Genomic DNA, 25211 nt, shown 5'->3' with positions numbered 1-25211 from the left:
ATGAAGACAGGTTCACAGATCCCTTGTCCTCACTTCCTGAAGTCAACAAACTGATGGTTTTGGGAAGGTTGAGAACAAGGTTGTCCTGCAACTATTCAATCAGATTTTCAATCTCCATCCTGTAATCTTCATTACTTGTTATTTGTCCAACGACGGAAACTGCAAACCTCTGGTTCTTCTCTGCAGGTCAGTGTTGACAGTGGCATGTGAACAGACAGAAGTTCTCTTGTTTGATCCAGTGTCTTCAAAGCATATCAAAACTCTGTCTGAAGCCCATGAAGATTGTGTCAATAACATCAGGTCAGTTACATTACCCTTTGCATTGATGGATATTATCAATATGCCAGGTACATATATATATAGCAGCTGTGTATTTTTGGTGTAAACCTGTTTCCTGTCAATGTTTGCAAAAATGAAATGGCTTTTTTTTCACAATCCTAGAGAATAATATTTGAGAAATATAGAAGTTGTACATACTAATGATTATTGATTGAACGCATGCTTTGTCCTTAGTGTTAATCAAATGTAAGCAGCTGCTAATCACAACTGTGTAGGACTGTATAGTTCCACACCACCAAGTCGTAATAACTGGCTGTGAGTATAGGTGACCCAGTCCAAGCGGAGGGAGAGAGGTCAATGGGGCTAGGCAGACTAACCACAACTGCAAGTGATGGAACAATGGGGAAATGGCCAGAGCTAGTCTTGCCATGCTTCGAGTAGATGGATGGATTCAGCACCAGGAGCCACTGCAGCATCTTCTTTATATATGTACAGATAGAAGCTATCTTGAGAGCTAAACAGGACACAAGCAGGGTGTCAGGTAGCATTTCTGGCGAACATGCATAGGTGATGTTTCAGGTCAGAGCCATTCTTCAGATTGATTGTGGTGTTTGGGGGAAGGAAAGTTGGAAGAGAGAAGGGCAAGACAAAGCCTGGTGGGTGATGGTTGGATAAAGGTGACGGCGGTTATGGACCAAGGCCAGAGATGAAAAGGTGTGAGGTAAGGATAGATGAAGTACGAATTGCGAGGCCAGAGAAAGAAATATGAGGGAGGCGAGGGGAGGAGAAAGGATGCATGCCCAGGTGTGGGGCACAGGAAAGAGAGGACTGGTCTCGCTAATGACCAAACGTAGACTTGCCGATCGTTTCACTCAATACCATCGCTGAGTCCACCTGGATCTACCTGATCTCCCGATTGTCAAACACTTTCATTTCACCTTCCCATTCCCACACTGACCTTTCTGTCCATTGTCAGAGTGAGGCTAAAAGCAAATTGGAGAAACAGCATCTCATATTTTGCTTGGGGAGCTCAAAACCCATCGGAATGTTGATTTCTCTAACTTCAAGTAACCCTTCCTTCTTGTTTTAGAAACTTAGAAAATAGGTGCAGGAGGAGGCCATTCGGCCCTCGAGCCAGCACCGCCATTTATTGTAATCATGGCTGATCGTCCCCCATCAATAACCCGTGCCTGCCTTCTCCCCATATCCCTTGATTCCACTAGCTGCAAGAGCTCCATCTAACCCTCTCTTAAAACCATCCAGTGATTTGGTCTCCACTGCCCTCTGTGGCAGGGAATTCCACAAATTCATAACTCTCTGGGTGAAAAGGTTTTTTCTTAAATGGCCTCCCCTTTATTCTAAGACTCTGGTTCTGGACTCGCCCAACATTGGGAACATTTTTCCTGCATCTAACTTGTCCAGTCCTTTTATAATTTGAAATGTTTCTATAAGATACCCCCTCATCCTTCTAAACTCCAGTGAATACAAGCCTAGTCTTTTCAATCTTTCCTCATATGACAGTCCCGCTATCCCAGGGATCAATTTCGTGAACCTATGCTGCACTGCCTCGATCACACTGCCTCAATCTCCTCAAATTAGGAGACCAAATCTGTACACAATACTCCAGATGTGGTCTTACCAGAGCACTATACAACTGCAGAAGAACCTCTTTACTCCTATACTGAAATCCTCTTGTTATGAAGGCCAACATTCCATTAGCTTTCTTCACTGCCTGCTGTACCTGCACGCCAACTTTCAAGGACACCCATGTCTCACTGTACCTACCCCTGACCTAAACTAACCCCGTTGAGATAATAATCTGCCCCCTTTGTTTTTGCCGCCAAAGTGGATAACCTCACATTTATCTATATTATACTGCATCTGCCACGCATCTGCCCACTCACTCAACCTGTCCAGGTCACCCTGCAACCTCCTAACATCCTCTTCACAGTTCACACTGCCACCCAGCTTTGTGTCATCCGCAAACTTGCTAGTGTCACTCCTAATTCCCTCTTCCAAATCATTAATATATATGGTAAACAGTTGCGGCCCCAACACCGAGCCTTTCGGCACTCCACTCGCCACTGTCTTGTCGAGATTCATTGTCTAACTTGTTTTCACCTAGCCCACAGCTAACAATGGCATGTTTCCTTTATCATTGTTACTTTTTTTTGCATATCTATCATTCATTTGTTCTGTATCTCTCTATATCTCCGTCTATATCTCTCATTTCCCTTTACCATAACTCTGAAGTAGTGTAGGAAAGAACTGCAGATGCTGGTTTGTATTGAAAATATACAAAAAGCTGGAGGAAATCAGCGGGACAGGCAACATTTCTGGAAAGAAGGAATGGGTGACGTTTCGGGTTGAGACGTTTCTGAGTAACAGACCTGCTGAGTTACTCCAGCTTTTTGTGTCTATCTTCGGTTTAAACCAGCATCTGCTGTTCCTCCCTACATACTTCCTCTGGTAGCTTGTTCCATATACCAACTGTGTGGGGGGAAAAGTAGCCCCGCGGGCACCTATTAAATCTTTCCCCTTAAACCCATGTCCCCCCTAATTCTTGATTCCATTACTCTGGGGGGCAAAAAGACTTTGCATACATTCTCTATTCAGCTCAACATTTTATACACCTCTGTAAGATCACCTCCTGCGCTCCAAGGAATAAACTGCTAGCCTGCCCAATCTCTCCCCGAGTCCTGGCAACATCCTCATAAATCTCCGCACTTTTTCCAGCTTAACAATATCCCTCCTATAGCAGAGTGACTACAACTGAGCACGGTACTCCAAATCCATCCTCATCAACGTCTTGCACACTGTTGTTTAATAATTGGGTATATTTGATAATGTCTATACATGGGTAAAAAGCTTTGAAGAATTATTGTTGATATTCTAGTGATGCTATCAGAAGTCAGTTTGGTTCTTGATTTGCCAGCTGTGCCTGCCTTATCACAGTAAGATGATTTCCTGCTAATTTGGATTATGGTATACATTACCGTCAATGGTGAGCATTATTTTCCCACGTTTCATTGTGGGCTTCAAGTTAGTCAATGTGCCTGGTTGATTTTCTCTTAAGTAGGAAATGTGGTCCTTTGGACCTCAAGGATAACCTGAGAAAGAGTAGATAGACACAAACAGCTGGAGTAACTCAGCAGGATAGGCAGCATCTCTGGAGAGAAGGAATGCGTGACGTTTCTGGTCGAGACCCTTCTTCAGGCTGGCTACGGATAAGGGAAATGAGAGATATAGACGGTGATGTGGAGAGGTAAAGATCAATGAATGAAAGATGCAAAAAATTAATGATGATAAAGGAAACAGGCCATTGTAAGCTGTTTGTAGGGTGAAAATGAGAAGCTAGTGCGACTTGGATGGGGACGGGATAGAGAGAGAGGGAATGCCGGGGCTACCTGAAGCGAAATATGAGATGCTGTTCTTCCAATTTGCATTTAGCCTCACGCTGACAATGGAGGAGACTGAGGACAGAAAGGTCAGTGTAGGAATGGGAAGGAGAATTAAAGTGTCCAGCAACCGGGAGATCAGGTTGGTTCACACGGGCTGAGCGAAGGTGTTCGGCGAAACAATTGCCCAGTCTGCGTTAGGTCTCGCCGATGTATAAGAATCCACATCTTGAATATCGATTACAGTAGATGAGGTTGGAGGAGGTGCAAGTGAACCTCTGCCTAACCTGAAAGGACTGTCGGGGTCTCTGGACAGAGTCGAGGGAGGAGGTAGAGCGTCAGGTGTTGCATCTCCTGTGATTGCAGGGGAAGGTACCTGGGGAAGAAGTGGTTTTGGTGGGAAGGGATGAGTTAACCAGAGAGTTGCGGAGGGAATGGTCTCTTCGGAAGGGGTGGAGATGAGAAAATGTGGCTAGTGGTGATTCCACGAGCAGAGACCATTCCCTCCACAATGGAAATTTTGGAGGATTATCTGTTGTATGCGATGACTGATGGGATGGAATGTGAGGACTAGGGGGGGGGCTCTGTCTCTGTTGTGTTTGGGGGAGGGGGAGCAAGGGCAGAGTTGCAGGGTACCGAGGAGACACGAGTGAGGGCCTCATCTATGATGGGAGAGGGGAAGCCCAGTTCCCAAAATAATTTGGATATCTCGGAAGTTCTGGTATGGAACACCTCATCTTGACGGAGGAATTGGGAGATGGGGATAGACTCTTTGCAGGGTGGGAAGAAGTGTAGTTGTGGGAGTCAGTGGGTTTGTAATAGACATCAGTCAATAGTCTATTTCTTGTGATGGAGACTGTGAGATTAAGAAAGGAGAGGGATGTGTCAGAGATGGTCCAATTAGTTTGAGTACAGGATGAAAATTGGTGGCGACGTTGATGAAGTCCATGAGTTCTGCATGGGTGCAGGAGGTGGCACTGATGCAGTCAATGTAACAGATAGAGTTTGGAGATGAAGCCAGTGTACGTCTGGAACAGGGATTATTCAACGTACCCTACAAAGAGGCAGGCATAGTTGGGGCATATAGGTGCGCCTTGGACTTGGAGGAAGTGGGAGGAGTCAAAAGAGATGTTGTTGAGGATAAGGACCAGCTCTGCTAGGCAGAGTAGAGTGTTAGTAGAGGGAAATTGGATGGTTCTGCAGTCGAGGAAGAAACTCGGGGCTTTAAGGCCTTCCAGTTGGGGGATGGATGGAGGTGTAGTATGACTGAACATCCATAGTAAAGATGAGAGAGTGGGGTCTCGGAAAGCAGGTCATTAAAGAGACAACAGGCATGTGAGGTATCTCGGACATAGGTCAGGAGCGATTGGACCAGGGGGATAGGATGGGGTCGAGGGACGTGGAAATCATTTCCGTGGGACAGGAGCAAGCAGAAACAATGGGTCTGCCATTATGTTTGTGGATTTTGGGAAGAAGGTAAAAACAGTCCATGCGGGGGGGGGGGGGGGGTGGGGAAGGGGGTTTAGGGGAGGGAGGGCAGGGCAGGGAGGGGGCATGGCGGAGAGGATGGAGGGGGGCAGAGAGAGAGAGAGAGAGAGGAGGTGGGTGTGGGCAGAGAGAAAGAGAGAGAGGGGTGGCGGCGTGGGGGAGAGAGAGAGAGAGGGGGGTGGGGGGAAGGGCGGGGTGCGAAGGGGTGGAGAGAGAGGGGGGCAAGAGGTGGGGGTGGGGTGGGGAAGGGGGTGGAAGGAAGGGGGGAGGGGGATTTGGGGGGGGGGAGAGAGAGGTGGAGAGAGAGAGGGGGAGCGGTGCGGCAGCTTGCGGGGGGCCTGATCTGAGGACGGTGAAAAGCAGCGGGAGGACCAGCCGATCGTGGCTTCACTTAGGTAAGCGCACTCACCAGCGTGACAGAGCCGGGCAGGGGATGGGGGACAGACGATCGGATCGGAGGGAGAGAGAGAGCGCGCTTCTGACTGTAAACCCACAGCTGGTATGAGTGCGCATGGCTTCACGAGCTGCGCCAACAGTGATGATAAGGTTCAGCGCGTGAGAAGTCGCTGTCCCGAGATGTGTAGAACAGAGAAGCTACAGCGGAACGGAGCTGTAGAATGTTTGTTCTGCAGAAGTTTCTCAATCTCTCTGCGCCTTTAATCCACAGCGGCGGGGGGCGGGGCCTGGAGGCAGGTGGGCCTGGATTGGTCGGCATGTGGAATTGTGACGTCAGGAGCTCGTGTCCCGTTTAGATTTTAAAATAAGTGAGGGGGGAGGGGGGGAGGATTTTATTTTAAAATGTGTACATAACAATGTCCAAATGTAATGAGGAGTGGATTAGGGAATGTAAAAGTGACATCGCTAGCGAAATGCAAAATAATCACGGAGCTTCAGCGTGTGGTTTTGGCGGACCAAGGAATCAAAGGCCGAAAATCTAATCTGAAAAAATACCTGAAAATGGAAACACACACACCATTTTAATATATAGATAGATGTGATGTATGATAGATATGATAAATAGATAGATGTGATATGATATAATCTATGTATAGTATATCTGATCTGGTTGGATAGCATGCAAATTGAAGTGTAATTGTCACCTACAAATTGTCACCTCTTTCCAGTTTGTGCTATTGTCTTTATAAACAAACAACTTGATTCTATCCAATAGGTACAACCCAAATGACATGGAATTAGACATGGTTCATTATTTTCATTTAGTTTGTGAAGCAGAAATTTATAAATACCCTCTAGTATCTTTCACATTCACCAGGGGTAGAGAGCTGACGCAGGGTAGTCAGGTCTGACGCGGCGTAGAGAGCTGATGCAGGGGTAGAGAGCTGATGCAGGGTCTTATCCTGCTTCTCTGGTGCTGCCTGGTTGCTTCATCTGTACCCCGTTGAATTTGATTCGAAAATGTGCTATTTTTGGGGTGTGAGTGAGATAAAACTTCACGAAGCGTGCGCAATCTAGGATGCCATTTAAGTGATAATCTTTTCCACTGTACTATGAGAGGTTTGCGATAGTTAGAATATCAGTGTGTGCTGTGGCTTTCTTCCAGGTTTCTTGACAACAGGCTTTTTGCGACCTGTTCTGACGATACAACGGTGGCACTCTGGGACCTGCGGAACCTCAACACCAAGGTCTGCACCTTGCATGGCCACACCAGCTGGGTCAAGAACATTGAATACGATACCAGCACAAGACTGTTGGTGACGTCAGGATTCGATGGAAATGTAATCACCTGGGACACAAATAGGTTGATGATCTGCATGTTTTTCAATTAATTTTGTTTATTGACAAAATTGTGTTAAGTATGATTCCTCAGGTAGTAAAGCCCTATCTCTGGTTGAGCAAAGTAAAAATGTCACATATGGAAGCCAAGTTTGTTATGAAGTAAGCTTTAACATTTTGGACACTATAAAGAGGTAGATTCATTGAAAGACTTCCTTCGTTTCCCTCCCAATGGTAAATATCTTCAAAATTATCATTTCCATTCTGTTTAGATTTCTTCATGTGATGGCTTTTCAGTCACTTTTACAACCCAATGACTTCTGTCACCTGCTGAGCTTCAGATGTCCTTTTACTGGTGTGTCACCAGTCTAATTGTGGATGATCAGCCATGATCTTATTGAATGGCATGAACGGCAGAATGGCCTACTCCTGCACCTATTGTCTATGTTTCTATGATGCTATCATCATTTTGATTAAATTATTTCTTTTTGAAGCCCTTGGCCTATTGAGTCTGGGGCTCTCCTTCATCCTGCCATTTCCACTACTTTTCCTCTCCGATTGTCCAATTTAGTATATTGCATTAGGTCGCTAGTCACTGCCTTCCTCTACATTGGAAGAACTAATAGTAGACTGTGATCTCTCTGTGGAGCAACTGCGTTCAGGTGCAGGAGTGACTGAGGATCTGTTTTCCTGCCACTTTAACTCAGTGCCCCACTCTCACACTGAACTGTTGCCCCCTGCAGTGTTGTAGTGAATAACAGCACCTCGTCTTCCATCTGGGCACACTCGCCCAATTTTCTTTACCCCTGTCCTCATCTACTCCCCCCAGATTCTACCACTAGCCTAGGTGCAATATACAGAGGCCAATTAAACTACCAACCTGTTTCTCCTCTTTGGGATGTGGCAGGAAACCAGAGCTTTCAGAGATATTAGATAAGGATGAAGGGTATAGACAGCATTGATTGCAGGAACCTTTTCCATATATCATGGGGTAGATAAAATTAGAGGACAAAGGTTTAAGGTAAAGGGGAAGACATTGACAGGCGAAATGAAGGAATTCACTTCCCCAGAGTACTTGCAGTTCCCTGACTGATAGATGGTTGAGGCAGGATGACTGAAGGCAGTGTCTGCAGGGGCGCTGGAATCCCCTGGGCTGGGGACCATGTACAGAGTGATGTTAGTATAGAGGGGAACTCAGCGGACAGATGGAAGAGTTTGGACGAGGGACTGTTTTCATGCTCCATGATTCCACGGGTATTTGCTCGGAATATTTGGAGTGTTCTATTGTGCTCAGTTTGGTCACTTTGCTGGATTTCCATGAATGTTGTCAGATCTCGAGGTCCTGAGCTATAGGGAGAGGTGGGGCAGGCTACTACATTATGGAGCGCAGGAGAATGAGGGGTGATCTTATAGAGGTGTTTAAAATCATGAGGGGAATTAGATTGGGTGAATGTACAGAGTCAATTATCAGTTGCGCTAGATAAATTGTTGTTTATAATGTGTGATGTAAAGGATAATGTGCACATTAGTGTCACAAAAAAATGTAATAGGCTCTCTGGCTTGATTGACCCATGACTGAGCTAGTCCCATTCGCCTGTTTAGATCCGTGTCCATCTAAACCGTTGCTGCCTATGCACCTCTCTACATATATACATGCACTGTACCTGCCTCCACAGTTTCCCCTTGCAGCTTTTGCCCAGAGTGGAATCAAGAACAGAGGTCACAGGTTTGACCATATAACCATATAACAATTACAGCACGGAAACAGGCCATCTCGACCCTTCTAACCATATAACCATATAACAATTACAGCATGGAAACAGGCCATCTCGGCCCTACAAGTCCGTGCCGAACAACTTTTTTTTCCCCTTAGTCCCACCTACCTGCACTCGTACCATAACCCTCCATTCCCTTCTCATCCATATGCCTATCCAATTTATTTTTAAATGATACCAATGAACCTGCCTCCACCACTTCCACTGGAAGCTCATTCCACACCGCTACCACTCTCTGAGTAAAGAAGTTCCCCCTCATGTTACCCCTAAACTTCTGTCCCTTAATTCTGAAGTCATGTCCTCTTGTTTGAATCTTGCCTATTCTCAAAGGGAAAAGCTTGTCCACGTCAACTCTGTCTATCCCTCTCATCATTTTAAAGACCTCTATCAAGTCCCCCCTTAACCTTCTGCGCTCCAGAGAATAAAGACCTAACTTATTCAACCTATCTCTGTAACTTAGTTGTTGAAACCCAGGCAACATTCTAGTAAATCTCCTCTGTACTCTCTCTATTTTGTTGACATCCTTCCTATAATTGGGCGACCAAAATTGTACACCACACTCCAGATTTGGTCTCACCAATGCCTTGTACAATTTTAACATTACATCCCAACTTCTATACTCAATGCTCTGATTTATAAATGCCAGCACACCAAAAGCTTTCTTTACCACCCTATCTACATGAGATTCCACTTTCAGGGAACTGTGCACAGTTAATCCCAGATCCCTCTGTTCACCTGCATTCTTCAATTCCCTACCATTTACCATGTACGTCCTATTTTGATTTGTCCTGCCAAGATGTAGCACCTCACACTTATCAGCATTAAACTCCATCTGCCATCTTTCAGCCCACTTTTCCAACTGGCATAAATCTCTCTGTAGACTTTGAAAATCTATTTCATTATCCACAACCCCACCTATCTTAGTATCATCTGCATACTTACTAATCTAATTTACCACACCATCATCCAGATCATTGATGTACATGCCAAACAACAGTGGACCCAACACAGATCCCTGTGGCACCCCACTAGTCACTGGCCTCCAACCTGACAAACAACCATCCACCATTACTCTCTGGCATCTCCCATTCAGCCACTGTTGAATCCATCTTGCTACTCCACCATTAATACCCAACAATTGAACAGTTTAACAATTGAACAACAGTTTAAGGTACGAGGGGAAAGATTTAATCGGAACCCGAGGGTCAACGTTTTTTACACAAAGGGTGATGGGTATATGGAATGAGTTGCAGGTACTATCACAACGTTAAAATATCATTTGGACAGGTACATGGATAGGATAGGTTTAGAAGGATATGGCCAAATGCAGGCAGATGGGATTAGTGTAAATGGTGCATGTTGGTCGGCGTGGGCAAATTGGGCCGAAGGGCCTGTTCCCAAGTTGTATGACTCCAGTCCTCTGGTTCTTGATTCCTTTACTCTGGGTAAACGACTCGGTGCATCTCCCCGATTTATTCCCCTCATGATCTTTTATACATCACATCCTCCTACACTCCACAGAATACAGTCCCAGCCCGTCCAACGTCTCTCTGTAGCTCAGGCCCTCATCTCCTAGCAATATCCTCGTAAATCTTCACTGCGCTCTTCTGGACTTAACAACATCTATAATAGAGTGACCAAAACTGAACATAATACTCCACTGTAGCCTCACCAGTGCCTTGCAACATGTCACATCTCTCTGCATTAAACTCCATCAACCATTGCTCAGCCTACCTGCCCAACCGATTAAGATCCTGCTGCAATTGTTGACAACCATCTTTAGTATCATCTGCAAACGTAATAATCTGCAATGTATGATCTCATCTAAATCATTGAAATATAGGTATACTGCTAGCCACAGGGCCCCAGACATAGGTTTAATGTGAGAGGGGAAAGATTTAATAGGAACCCGGGGGGCGTGATTTTTCACACAAAGGTTTGTGGGTATATGGAATGAGATGCCGGAGGAGGTAGATGGGGCGCAGACATCAACTTTTCCCTATAGCTCAGGGCCTCAAGTCCTGGCCATATCCTCGTAAATCACCTCTACACTCTTTCCAGCTTGAAAACATCTTTCCTATAACACGATGCCCAGATCCAAACAATACTTCAACTATGGCCTCACCAGTGCCTTGTACAACTGTAACAAGCTAACTTTGTATGAAGAAGGGTGTCGACCCGAAACATCACCCATTCCTTCTCTCCAGAGAAGCTGCCGGTCTCGCTGAGTTACTCCAGGTATTTGTGCCTATCTTTGGTTTAAACCAGCATCTGCAGTTCAATAGACAATAGGTGCAGGAGTAGGCCGTTCGAGCCAACACCGCCATTCAACGTGATCATGGCTGATCATCCACAATCAATACCCCGTTCCTGCCTTCTCGCCACATCTCTTGACTCCGCTACCTTTAAGAGCTCTGTCTAGCTCTCTCTTGAAGGCATCCAGGGAACCAGCCTCCTCCACCTCATCTCCGTTCTAAATGGCTACACATACTAACTTGTGGACTCCAGGCCTCCGGCACTGCAAGCAATGTAAGGCAGCTACTCTACCGCTGCACCACCATGCCTGCCCTAGTGCTGGAGTAACTCAGTGGGTCAGGCAGCATCTCTGGAGAACATTGATAGGTGACATTGGGCCTCTTCTTCAGACTGATTCAGTCTGTCGAATTATTCCAGCACATTGTGTCAATTTTCCTTAAAACTAGGCACCAATACTGTTTGTTTGCACCAGCGAGCCCTTCTTCCCGTTTCACGAGGCTGTTGTTGTAGCCACTGAGGACAGCGCTTTCTACATGCTGCTACCACTAACAGGCCATACTCGGTCACCGTGGGGGTTCTCGAACTCTCTCCTGCTGCTGCTTCTTCCATCACTTTGTCATCGCCTCGCTCCACTGTAGCCGCCTCCTCCTCCTTCTGCCGTCACTTTGTCCACTCTGCTACTGCCTCCTCCTCCCTTCTTCCAATGTGGAGTATGCCTGCACCTGCAGGGTAGGAGGAGGGGGAGCAGGAGATGCCGAGGAGACAAAGCGACGGCCGACAGAAGAAGCTCAGCTGTAGAGAAGGGTGGGAACCCCCAGCTGACTGCACTCGTCCTGATGGTGGCAGCGTCCTGAAGAAAGTGCCGTCCCCATGAGGCTACAATGTCAACTGCATCAATAGCCGTGTCGTACAGTGGGTGGGGAATGGCTAGTGGGTGCACCTTGTGAGCCGGGGAGGCATCGGAAGCCAGGGCTGTAAGCGGAGGGGAGATGGTGTGAGATGGTGATGATGCTGGCAGGTCCGTCCGCTATAACCCAAATCCATTATAAAGGAGTCTGTTATAATGAAGGTTTATTGTACTCTAAATGTTGCACAGCTGTAGCATAATCTCCCAATCTCGATGAAAGCCAGTGCCACAAATGCTGCCCATCAGGACCCTGTCCACACGTCGCCACTCTCAGCATGTGGTCAGTTTGCACACCGTGTTCAACATTGGATCCAGATTACAATGTTTCATTCAATGCCACACATGAAAGCTTAGCTTAGTGAAGTTGAAGAAGATCCTCCAATTGGTGCAACCTCACTGCGTATTGTGCCCATAAATTTGTTCCTGTCGAGGTGATCTAATATAGTTTGTTGGTAATTTCTCTCATTTTGTTTTTCATGAAAACAGATGCACGGAAGACGGATGTCCCCATAAAAAGTTCTTTCACACCCGCTACTTGATGCGAATGCGTCTAACACCAGACTGTTCAAAGATGCTTATATCAACATCATCTGGTTATCTTCTAATTCTTCATGACCTTGATCTAACCCAATCTCTAGAAGTATCCACTTACCGTAGTTTAAGGGGCAAACGGTCTGCTTCAAGTACAGGTTAGTTCAATGAGCATTTTCGCTTGATCCTTCTGTAAAAAATATGAAGAGCATTGACAGAACCCGGTTTTATAAATTGGTAAAATAGCTTTCAAATGCTCTATATCTGTTTACTAATTTTACGATGGGATAGGTTTGGAGGGATGTGGGACAGGCACAGGCAAGTCGATCTAGAGTCAGAATCATAGAGCAACACAACAGACCCTTTGCCCAACACATCAATGGTGACCAAGTTGCATAAATGTGCTAATGTGGGCAGTTCCACTGATAGGCACAGCAATCTGTAATTCCAATGCTTTTCCATGCAGCTTTTCATAAAAGAGGCACAACATTTGCCACCATGCAGTCTTCCAGCACCACCCAGTGGCTTTCAAACAGATGACTATTTCTTCCCGACCTTCCCAAAGTGTCGTAGGATGCCCTTGATCAGGTCCCTGTGATTTATCTACCCTCCAGCATTGTAAGACCTCCAGCAATTTCTCTTCTGTAATGTGAACTCTCTTCAAAACATCGCTATTAATTTTCCTGAATTCCCAAACATCCTTGTCTTTCTGCATATTAAATACAGATGATTTAAGACCTCTCCGATCTGCAGTGGTTCCATGCTTACCTCAACATGCTCGGCAGGCCAGGCTTGCCCACCGCGGACTCTGGCGTTAATGGGAACCACATCAGCCAGAGGGGCCGACAGTGAGAGAAAGCGAGGGGGGAATCTGGCGAAGGGCCGCCGAGAACAATGGTGGTCCGGGTGGGGTGGGGGGGGGGGGGGGGGGGGGGGGAGAACAAGGGAGGTCTGGTGTGTGGGTGAGACCAATGGGGGTCCCAGTGTGGGGGGGGAGAGAACAAATGGGGATCTGGTGTGGGGGGGAACGGTGAGAACTAAGGGGATCTGGTAGGGGGGGGGGAGGTTGAGAACTAAGGGGGATCTGGCGGGGGGGGGGGTGGGGGTTGTCTGTTGCCACGTGCAGCGACAGGCAACAGTTAGGACTGTTCGGTACTTTAGTAAAGCTGTTAGCGCCAACACTTGTAACTGCCGAGGTTATGTGCCAGACAAAGCTTTTTCCCTGTACCTAGGTATATGTGACAATAACGTATCATTCATACATACATACCTCGAACTCTATCCCACTTTCTGGATATCCATTTACACGCAAAACAACCTGCTCCAATCTATTCCCCCACACCCACTATCAATGGCCCGAACTGAAACAATAGACAATAGGTGCAGGGGTAGACCATTCGGCCCTTCGAGCCCTTCAATGTGATCATGGCTGATCATCCACAATCAGTACTCCGTTCCTGCCTTCTCCCCATATCCCCTGACTCCGCTATCTTTAAGAGCCCCATCTAGCTCTCTCCTGAACGTATCCAGAGAACCGGCCTCCACCACCCTCTGAGGCAGAGAATTCCACAGACTCACAACTCTCTGTGAGAAAAACTGTTTCCTCGTCTCCGTTCTAAATGGCTTACCCCTTATTCTTAAACTGTGACCCCTGGTTCTGGACTCTCTCAACATCGGGAACATGTTTCCTGCCTCTAGCGTGTCCAAATCCTTAATAATCTTTTATGTTTTAATAAGATCTCCTCTCATCCTTCTAAACTCCAGAGTATACAAGCCCAGCCACTCTATGCATATGACAGTCCCGCCATCCCGGGAATTAACCTTGTAAATCTACGCTGCACTCCCCCAATAGCAAGAATGTCTTTCCTCAAATTAGGAACATCACCTATCCATATTCTGAGATCCTGAGCTGCTGAGTTACTCCACAATTTTGTGTCTATCTCACTGTGTCGCTGCTCCAATCAACTTTTTAAAGTTCCTTTGTAAAACCATCAAAGTTGTTTTGCCCCAGTTTGGAATTTAACTTGTGGTCCAGCCCTGGCCTGAAACACAACTCTTTATTACTCATCCAAAAGCACATGTCCACTGTCGCCTCAGTCACTTGCCTTGCTTAATTCCCTAAACGTAGGTCAAGCTTTGCCCTTTCTCTATGGGGCCCCTCTACATATTACCTATTACTTCATTGAACACACTTGACAAATTCCATCCCATCTAGGCTATACTAGATAAATCTAAGAAACAGGAGCGGAAACCCAAATTGGAATCCTGTGTTAATTTAGTTTAGAGATGCAGCATGTAAATAGGATCTTCGGCCCACTGAGCCAACGTCGACCATCAATCACCCATTCACACTAAAACAATGTTATCCCACTTTTGGATCCACTCCCTACCCACTAGGGGCAATTAACCTGCGAACCCATCTGTCTTTGAGATGTGGGAGGAAGCCGGAGCACCCGGAGGAAATGCACGTGGTCACAAAGAGACATTACTAACTCCACACATACAACTCCCGAGGTCAAGATCGAGTATTGTGAGGCAGCAGTTCTACTAGATGCGCAACTGTGCCGCTCTTGTGAGTCAACTTTAAAAATGTCTTTTATCTCTCCAGATCTGACTTTGTCTTCTTGCAGCCTGCCGGCTTTACAGTCACAAAATCATCAGCTAGGTACATCTCGAAGCTCTGAGAAACATCCATCACAATCTTGTGCCCATGATGATAAAAAAGGTAATAGAACAAATAAGAATAGTGAGTAACAAATTTCTGTTGCAAGGCCATCAGTGTAAGGGAATATTGTTTCCAGTTGCAGTTTTAATATGGAATCATAGCCATAGAAACTTGCCATTTGGTTCATCTTGCCCATGCTGACTAACTTACCCCATCTACACTACTCACACCTGGCTGTGTTTGGCCCATATCCTCCTAAACCTTTCTTATCCACGTGCCTGTCCAAATGTTTTTTTAAATGTTTTATAGTCCCTACCTCAACTACCTCGTTCCATATACCCACCACACTCTGTATGAAGAAGTCGCAGTCACCGTGGTACAGTGCCCTCCTTAATGTTTGGGACAAAGATCCATCATTTATTTATTTGCCTCTACTACACAATTTGAGATTTGTAATAGGAAAATTCACATGTGGCTAAAGTGCAAATTGTCAGATTTTATTAAAGGATATTTTTATACATTTTTGTTTCACCATGTAGAAATTACAGCTGTGTTTGTACATAGCCCCCCCCCCCCCCCCCCCCCCCCCCCCCCCCCCCATCTCAGGGCACCATTTGTTTCTGGTGTTTTTTTTTATTTTTTTCGTTTTTTTTTTTGTTTTTTTGTTTTTGTTTTTTTTGTGTTCAATGTTAGCTGGGTTGGGAATTGCGCATTCCAACCCTGATTCCATCTCAGGTTTGTAATGCTTGGGGACATAAATGCCTTCTTAATGCAGGTATAAGAGAGCTCTCAGCACCTAGTCTTTCCTCCAGTCTTTCCATCACCTTTGGAAACTTTTATTGCTGTTTATCAACATGAGGACCAAAGTTGAAATTGAAAGTCACAGAAGTCATTATGAGACTGAGAAACAAGAATAAAACTGTTAGAGACATCAGCCAAACCTTAGGCTTACCAAAATCAACTGTTTGGAACATCGTTAAGAAGAAAGAGAGCACTGGTGAGCTTACTAATCGCAAAGGGACTGGCAGGCCAAGGAAGACCTCTACAGCTGATGACAGAATAATTCTCTCTATAATAAAGAAAAATCCCCAAACACCTGTCCGGCAGATCGGAAATACTCTTCAGGAGTCGGGTGTGGATTTGTCCATGACCACTGTCCGCCGAAGACTTCATGAACAGAAATACAGAGGCAAGATGCAAACTACTGGTTAGCTGCAAAAATAGGATGGCCAGGTTACAGTTTGCCAAGAAATACTTAAAAGAGCAACCACAGTTCTGGGAAAATGTCTTGTGGATAGACAGATGAAGCGAAGATTAACTTGTATCAGAGTGATGGCAAGAGCAAGGTATAGAGGAGAGAAGGAACTGCCCAAGATCCAAAGCATACCACCTCATCTGTGAAACACGGTGGTAGGGGTGTTATGGCCTGGGCATGTATGGCTGCTGAAGGTACTGGATCGCTTATCTTCATTGATGATACAACTGCTGATGGTAGTAGCATAATGAATTCTGAAGTGTATAGACATCCTATCTGCTCAAGTTCAAACAAATGCCTTAAAACATTGGCCGGCAGTTGATTCTACAGCAAGACAATGATCCCAAACATACTGCTAAAGCAACAAAGGAGTTTTTCAAAGCTCAAACATGGTCAATTCTTGAGTGGCCAAGTCAATCACCCGATCTGCACCCAATTGAGCATGCCTTTTATATGCTGAAGAGAAAACTGAAGGGGACTAGCCCCCAAAATAAGTATAAGCTAAAGATGGCTGCTATACAGGCCTGGCAGAGCCACCCAACAACTGGTGATATCCATGAATCACAGACTTCAAGCAATCATTGCATGCAAAGGATATGCAACAAAACACTAAACATGACTACTTTCATTTACATGACATTGCTGTGTTCCAAACATTATGCTCCTGAAATGGGAGGACTATGTATAAACACAGTTGTAATTTCTACATGGTGAAACCAAAATGTGTAAAAATGGCCTTTATTAAAATCTGACAATGTGCACTTTAACCATGTGCGACTTTTAAATTTTTTTTATTTATTTATTTTTTCTTTCTTTTTTTTCTATTACAAATCTCAAATTGTGGAGTACAGGAATAAATAAATAATGGGTCTTTGTCCCATACATTATGGAGGGCACTGTATTAAACCAGCCACAGGATATAATTACTTTTTATTGCAATATATTACTTTCCACTGGAAATATTTAAAGTTTTCCTTTAAGTCCGTGTCTTCGTGTGCTTAAGAGTTGTGACCTGTATCTGTGATTGCTTCTTCTGTTCAATCAGGTGAATTAGAATGATATTAGCTGATGTTTCTCTGATTGAGAGCTTGACGATTTCACTGGTGTTTTATATTTCATGCATGCCAGGGATTTGTAAAGAGTAGTTGGGACAAACCTGAATATACTTTTTGAAATGACAAATAAAGTAATTAACTGGGGAATATTAAACAATAAAACAAAGTGGTGGAGAAACTCAAAGGGTCAGGCAGGAAATGGGCAGGTGATGTTTCGGGTCGGGATCTTTAGACTAAAGAACATAAAACTGTTCCTTGTTCTATGTTGAATGAATATTAAAGAATGTTTATCTGGATTTACAGAAGACAGTTGATGGATCTCAACTTTGTTTCAGTATTTGAAACTCATTTGAGTTTCAAATACTGTAGAGTAATTGAGTTACATCACAGAAACAGGGCCTTTGGCCCAACTTGCACATGTCCCATCTACATTAGTCCCACCTCCCTGGGTTTGGGCTAGATCCCTCTAAACCTTTCCTATCCTTGCACCCTGTCCAGCTGACCTTTAAAAGTTGCTATAGTACCTGTCTGAACTGCCTCTGGCAGCTTGTTCCATATATCCACCACCCTCTGTGTAAAGGTTGCGCCTCAGCTTCCTGTTAAATATTTCCACTCTCACCTTAAACTTGGTCACTGGTTCTTGATTTAGATTCAGATTCAATTTTAATTGTCATTGTCAGTGTACAGTACAGAGACAATGAAATGCATTTAGCATCTCCCTGGAAGAGCGACATAGCAAATGATTTGAATAAATAATAATAAGTGGGTCCGGGGGGGGGGGGGGTGGTGATTGGCAGTCACCGAGGTACGTTGTTGAGTAGAGTGACAGCCGCCGGGAAGAAGCTGTTCCTCGACCTGCTGGTTCAGCAACGGAGAGACCTGTAGCGCCTCCCAGATGGTAGGAGGGTAAACAGCCCATGGTTGGGGTGAGAGCAGTTTACCTACCCACTCACCCGATTTATTTCCCTCCTGATCTTATACAACTCAACCTCCTGCGCTCCAAGGAATAAAGTCCTAGCCAGCTCTACCTCTCCCTCTAGCTCAGGCTCTCAAGTCCCGACAAAATATATTTAAGAGGGAGGTAGATGTGGCCCTTGTGGCTAAAGGGATCAGGGGTATGGAGAGAAGGCAGGTACAGGATACTGAGTTGGATGATCAGCCATGATCATATTGAATGGCGGTGCAGGCTCGAAGGGCTGAATGGCCTACACCTGCACCTATTTTCTATGTTTCTACGATCCACGTAAATCATCTCTGCACTCTTTCCAGCTTACCAACATCCTTCCTATAGCAGGGTGACCAAAACCGGAGACAATACTCAAAAGGTGTGGCCTCACCAATGTTTTGGAATATTGACTAGGATAGATCTGAGATGGGAAATGTCTTCACTTGGGAGGTGATGAATCTTTGTACATTTCTACCCAGGAGGGTTATCGAGGCTCCTTATTGAGTTTATTCACTACAGATGGAAAGATGGATTTTGAGGGAATCGAGGGATATGGTTATTGGTAGTTTAGACGTAGACTTTGGTTTTTTATTAGCACGTATACTAAGGTTGCAATGAAAAGCTTTTTTATATGCTATCCAATCTGATCAGTTAATACCGTATATAAATTCAATCACCAAACTCCATTACAATAGTTAGTCCAAGGGGGAAGTTACAGAGTGCAGAATATAGTTCTCGGCATTGTAGCACAGCAATTCCATGGACAAAGCCTAAGGTCTCAAAGGGTTAGAGGTGAAAAAAAAGCTTGCCCTGCGCATCCCCTTTAAACCTTGCCCTTCTTACGTTAAAGCTATGACCTTTAGTATTTGGGATTTCATCCCTGACACTATCCTGGTAGACCTCCTCTACACCCTCTCCAAAGCTTACACATCCTTGCTGTAACAGAGCGACCAGAACTAAGTGGCCTCACCAATGTTTCAGAATATTTGCTAGACTTGGCTGTTTAGGACCTGAGATGGGAAATGTATTTACCCGGAAGGTGATGATTCTTTGTAAGTTTCTACCCTGGATGGTTATAGAGACTCCTAATACGACCAGCCAAAGTTACCAGGATACAATAGTGAAGTTTCGGACCCAGTTATCCAGCTCACCTTGGATCCATCCCATGGGGCAAAACCTGGTGCACTAACCTACAATATGCCATCCTAAAGTCCGCAGCCTACATCAATAATCACGGTTACCTCCTCAAAAAAACAAACCAATTAAGAAGGTGTTTTACTGGGAGAAATCTGTGCCAGAGTTATTAAAAATGATCATGTATTACAGCTGGATTTCCAAGCAATAGCCTTGAAGTTTTAACGCCAGAGATTCCTGCAGAAAGAGATCGAGGGAACTGTATTACATCATTACAACTACACCCCAAAGGCTGGGCTGCATTAATTCGGTGCACAAGCAACAGTGACGATCAAGAGGTGAGTGAATTCAATGACGCTACATGTGGAAGAGGTTTAATTTTCATTAGCAGTATATTACAATTAGACTGAAGAAGGGTCCCGTCTCGAAACGTCACCTATCCATATTCTCCAAAGATGCTGCCTGACCCGTTGATTGACTCCAGCACTTTGCGCTTTTTTTATAAACCTTGTTTCTACATTACAATTATATTGGCTTGCCCATCAGGTTCTGATCCACTCTTTCTGCTCTCACGTTAAATCTGTGCCCCTTAGTTCTTGATTAACTCTGGGGGAAAAAGATCTGTGCATTTACCCTGTCTGTTCATGAGATGGCGGAACTTGTCATATGAGGAAAGATTGAAAAGACTAGGCTTGTATTCACTGGAGTTTAGAAGGATAACGGGGAATCTTATAGAAACGTATCAAATTATAAAAGGACTGCACAAGCTAGATGCAGGAAAAATGTTCCCAATGTGGGATGAGTCCAGAATCAGGGGGCCACTGTCTTAGAATAAAGGGGAGGTCATTTAAGACTGAGGTGAGAAAAAACGTTTTCACCCAGACAGCTGTGAATTTATGGAATTCCCTGCCACAGAGGGCAGTGGAGGCCAAGTCACTGGATGGATTTAAGAGATAGTTAGATAGAACTCTAGGGGCTAGTGGAATCAAGGGATATGGGGCGAAGGCAGGCATGGGTTATTGATAGGGGACGATCAGCCATGATCACAATGAATGGCGGTGCTGGCTCGAAGGGCCGAATGGCCTCCTCCTGCTCCAAAGAATAAAATCTTACCCTGCCCACCATCTCCCTATTGCCCAGGCCCTCGTGTCCTGGCAACATCCTTGTTAATCTCCTCTGCATTCATTCCAGCTTAATGACATACTTCCTATAGCAGGGTGATCAAAAGTGAACACAATACTCCAAATGTGGCCTCACCAGCGTCTTGTAACAGAATTATCAATTCTAACAGAACAACCTAGTAAACAGCTAACAATGGCCTGTTTCCTTTATCACCGTTACTTTTTTGCATGTCTTTCATTCATTTGTTCTATATCTCGGTACATCACCATCTATATCTCTCGTTTCCCTTTTTCCTGACGCTGTCTGAAGAAGGGTCTCGATTCGAAACGTCACCTATTCCTTTTTTCAAGAGATGTTGTCTGAAGAAGGGTTTCGACCTAAACGTTGCCCATTTCCTTCGCTCCATAGATGCTGCCTCACCCGCTGAGTTTCTCCAGCATTTTTGTCTACCTTCGATTTTCCAACATCTGCAGTTCCTTCTTGTACGTGTTGTCTGACTCGCTGAGTTACCCCAGCTTTTTGTGTCTATTAGTTTAAACCAGCATCTGCAGTTCCTTCCTGTACTTTCCAATGTCTCTATTCAGTACTCTGGACAATTTACCAAAAGCATTCTTTATATACCTACGGTGCAATTTTCAGGTAACCTTGAACCAGTACTAGATCCCTCTGCTTTATAATATTCACTGTGAAGCTTTTGCCCTAGTTTGACTTCCCAAAGTGTTTTCACGAGTGATAGTCTCGAACTAGAGGGAGCAGACTCAGAATAAAAGGACATACCTTTAGAAAGGAGATGAGGAAGAATATCTTTAGCCAGAGGGTGGCGAATCTGTGGAATTCATTGTGACAGCAGGCGTGGGTGGCACAGTGGTGCAGTGGTAGAGTTGCTGCCCTACAAAGCCGGAGACCTGGTTTCCATCCTGATTAAAGGTGCTATCTGTATGGAGTATGTATGTTCTCCCTGTGGGTGCTCTGGTTTTCTCCCACACTGCAAAGACGTACAAGTTTGTAGCTTAATTGGCTTCGGTAAAATTGTCCCTAGTGTGTAGAATAGTGCTGGTGGCCATGGATGTGGTGGCCCGAAAGGCCAGTTTCTGCACTCTCTAAAGTCGTCTAAAGCCACAGAGGGCTTTAGGCCAAGTATTTAAAGTAAAGGTTGACACATTCTTGATCAGCGAGGATATCAAAGGTTACACGGGGAAGGAAGGAAAATGGGGTGGAGAGCAAAAGATAGACCTGCCATGATGGAATGGCGGAATAGATTTGTTGGGCCGATTGTCCTAATTCTGCCCCTATGACTTGTGGACTAATGAAAATGGAACATTTCACACTTATTGAATTAAACGCTATTTGCTATTCATCAGCCCTCTTGCCCAACTGATCAAGATCCTGCTGTAATTTTTGATAACCATCTTCGCTATCTACGATACCTTCTATTTTGGTGTCATCATCAAACTTACTAATCATGCCATGTACATTCTCATGCATGTCATTGATACAAACCCCAAACAGCAATGGTCCCAGCACTGATCCCTGAGACGCCATCACAGTCCCTAGGTTCTTCTTTGCAGCCCTTAAATAGGGGCACAATATTAGCCACCCTCCAATCTTCCGGTATATCATCCGAGACTAACAATGATTCATATATCTCAACCAGGACTTCTGAAATGTCTTCTCTCTTTCCACAATGTCCGTGGATCTTCCATAGCTCATGGAAACAGGCCCTTCAGCCCACTGAGTCCATGCTCGTCTTCAACCACCCATTAACATTCATCCGAAATTAATTGTGTTCTAGGCAACTCTCCTAAATTCTATCGCTCACGTACACACTGGGGACAATTTAGTAGCCAATTAAGCTATCATCCCACGCGTCTTTTGGATAAGGGAGGAACTTGGTGCACCCTACTCTGTCACAGGGAGAACAGCTCTTGACGACAGGATTGAACCCAGGTCTATAGCGCTGTGAGGCTGCAGTCTACATGATGTGTGACAGTGTCGCCCTCATCACATTTACCTTCAAGAAAGGAGAAAAGTTTGGTTGCGTGCCGCAGAGCGGTGTCTCTGCTGATCGGCCCAGGGAAAATCTACACTGACATTAGTGGAGGAGCATTTTTTTTTGCGCACAGCACAATTCAACCATTCCGACCAAAATGCTCCATCTAAGCTATTCCCATTTAGAGGTATTCGAGTCGTACAGCATGGAAATTTTACTGCGTTTGGCCTATGTCCCTCCAAACCTGTCCGATTCATATACCTATTCAAATGTATTTTAAATGCTGATATAGCACCTGTCTCAACTATCTCTTCTGGCAACTCGTTCTATGTACCCACCACCATCTGTGTGGAAAAAGTTGCCTCTCAGGTTCTAGTAAATTGTTCCCCTCTCACATTAAGCTCTGAAAATAGAACATTACAGCACAGGAACAGGCCCCTTGGCCCATAATACTTGTGTCAAACATGAAGCCAAGTTAAGGTTACACAAAAAAGCTGGAGAAACTCAGCGGGTGCAGCAGCATCTATGGAGCGAAGGAAATAGGCAACGTTTCGGGCCGAAACCCTTCTTCTGAAGCCAAGTTAAACTGATCTCATCTGCCTGTACATGATCAATATCCTTCCATTCCCTGCATATGCCTATCAAAAGCCTCTTAAACACCACTATCATATCTGCCTCCACCACTACCCCTGGAAATGTGTTCTAGGCCCCACCTCTGCCTCCACCACAAAATGTGGAAATGTGTTCCAGGCCCATAGCACTCTGTGTAAAATAACTTGCCCCGTACATCTCCATTTCACTTTCTCCCTCTCACCTTATTGCTATGCTCTATAGTGTTGGACATTTCCACCTTGATAAAAAGGTTCTAGCTGACGACCCAACCTCTGCCTATCAAGAAATCAATCTCTGGTATTGATTCCCTTATACTGGGTAAAATACACTGCATTTACTCTGTCTATTGCCCTAATTATTTCATACACATCTATGAGTTCACCCCTCAGTCGAGGCCTAGCCTGCCAGCCTCTCCCCATTGCTCAGGCCCTTCCGTGACTCCAAAGATAACGATGGATCCGTGAACTTGCCAACTTTGCCTCCTATTCCCCCAGGGACATAAAGTCATAGAATACAGCACAGAAATAGGCTCTTCAGCCCATCTTGTCCATACCAACCACAATGGCATTTTGGGCTAGTCCCATCTCTGCATTTAGCCCATAATCCTCTAAACCCTTCCTATCAATATTTCTCTTTAAATGTCTTTTAGAGTCATAATAAGTACCCACTTCTGTTGCTTCCTCCAGCATCTCATTCCAGACATGGACAACCCTCTGAGTGTAAAAGTTGCCCCAGAGATTCCTCTTAAATCTCTTGCCTCTCCAAACAAGCCTGTGCCCTCTCGTTTTAGAATCCTCTACCCTGGGAAAAAATAATAATAATAATAATAATAAATTTTATTTATGGGCGCCTTTCAAGAGTCTCATGGACACCTTACAAAAATTTAGCAAGTAGAGGAAAAACATGTAAGCGGAATGAAATAAATAGTAGAGACATGACTAGTACACAAATTAAAGACAGAATTCAATTCAAAACACAATATGAGGCAATTCAAGCACAGATGAAAAGGGAGGGGGACGTGGGGCTAAGGATAGGCAGAGGTGAAGAGATGGGTCTTGAGGCGGGACTGGAAGATGGTGAGGGACATGGAATTGCGGATCAGTTGGGGGTGGGAGTTCCAGAGCCTGGGAGCTGCCCTGGAGAAGGCTCTGTCCCCAAAACTGCGGAGGTTGGACTTGTGGATGGAGAGGAGACCGGCTGATGTGGATCTGAGGGATTGTGAGGGTTGATAGGGGGAGAGGAGGTCAGTGAGATATGGTGGGGGGGCAGATGGTGGAGGGCTTTGTAGGTGAGGACCAGGATTTTGTAGATGATCCGGTGGGAGATGGGAAGCCAGTGAACTTGTTTGAGTTTGAAAATGACTTTGAGCGTTCACTCTATCCATGCCCCTCATGATCTTGTACACTTCAATAAGGTCACCCCTCATTCTCGTACACGGCTGTGGGCCGAGCATCAAAAATGTGTCTAGAAATCAGTTTTCGTGACCCAAGTCACCAAACTACATGAAATTTTCCACAGATTTAGATGAAATATAATTGAGAAGGATGTCATAACTCGTCATTGCCGAAAGTTGCACATTAATTAATTAAACTAATTAGAAAATGAGATTGGGAAAGTAAGCGCCATCTAGTGGCCAATGCCCATATTACACGATGGGCAGCCTATTTCGGTGTTGCAGTCCATTTAAACCATATAACCATATAACAAATTACAGCACGGAAACAGGCCATTTCGACCCTTCTAGTCCGTGCCGAACACATAATCTCCCCTAGTCCCATATACCTGCGCTCAGACCATAACCGTCCATTCCCTTCCCATCCATATAACTATCCAATTTATTTTTAAATGATAAAAACGAACCTGCCTCCACCACCTTCACTGGAAGCTCATTCCACACAGCTACCACTCTCTGAGTAAAGAAGTTCCCCCTCATGTTACCCCTAAACTTCAGTCCCTTAATTCTCATGTCATGTCCCCTTGTTTGAATCTTCCCTACTCTCAGTGGGAAAAGCTTTTCCACGTCAACTCTGTCTATCCCTCTCATCATTTTAAAAACCTCTATCA

At 45.0% G+C, this 25211-nt stretch overlaps 1 protein-coding gene across 1 annotated transcript in view; it reads left to right on the top strand.

The window, feature by feature from the left end:
- Positions 1 to 25211, top strand: part of wdr32 (WD repeat domain 32) — a 35350-nt gene that overhangs the window by 2485 nt on the left and 7654 nt on the right. Inside the window, exons 2-6 of the mRNA XM_055643776.1 lie at positions 187 to 300; positions 6727 to 6924; positions 12324 to 12526; positions 14977 to 15093; positions 19616 to 19761. Of these exons, the coding sequence (XP_055499751.1) occupies positions 187 to 300; positions 6727 to 6924; positions 12324 to 12526; positions 14977 to 15093; positions 19616 to 19761 (778 nt within the window). The remainder of the gene's footprint in view (positions 1 to 186; positions 301 to 6726; positions 6925 to 12323; positions 12527 to 14976; positions 15094 to 19615; positions 19762 to 25211) is intronic.

Source organism: Leucoraja erinacea, chromosome 1 (genome assembly GCF_028641065.1).
Source record: "Leucoraja erinacea ecotype New England chromosome 1, Leri_hhj_1, whole genome shotgun sequence".
NCBI lineage: Eukaryota > Metazoa > Chordata > Chondrichthyes > Rajiformes > Rajidae > Leucoraja > Leucoraja erinaceus.
The sequence above is the reverse complement of the archived record's forward strand: the minus strand, read 5'-3'. Positions and strand labels throughout refer to the sequence as shown.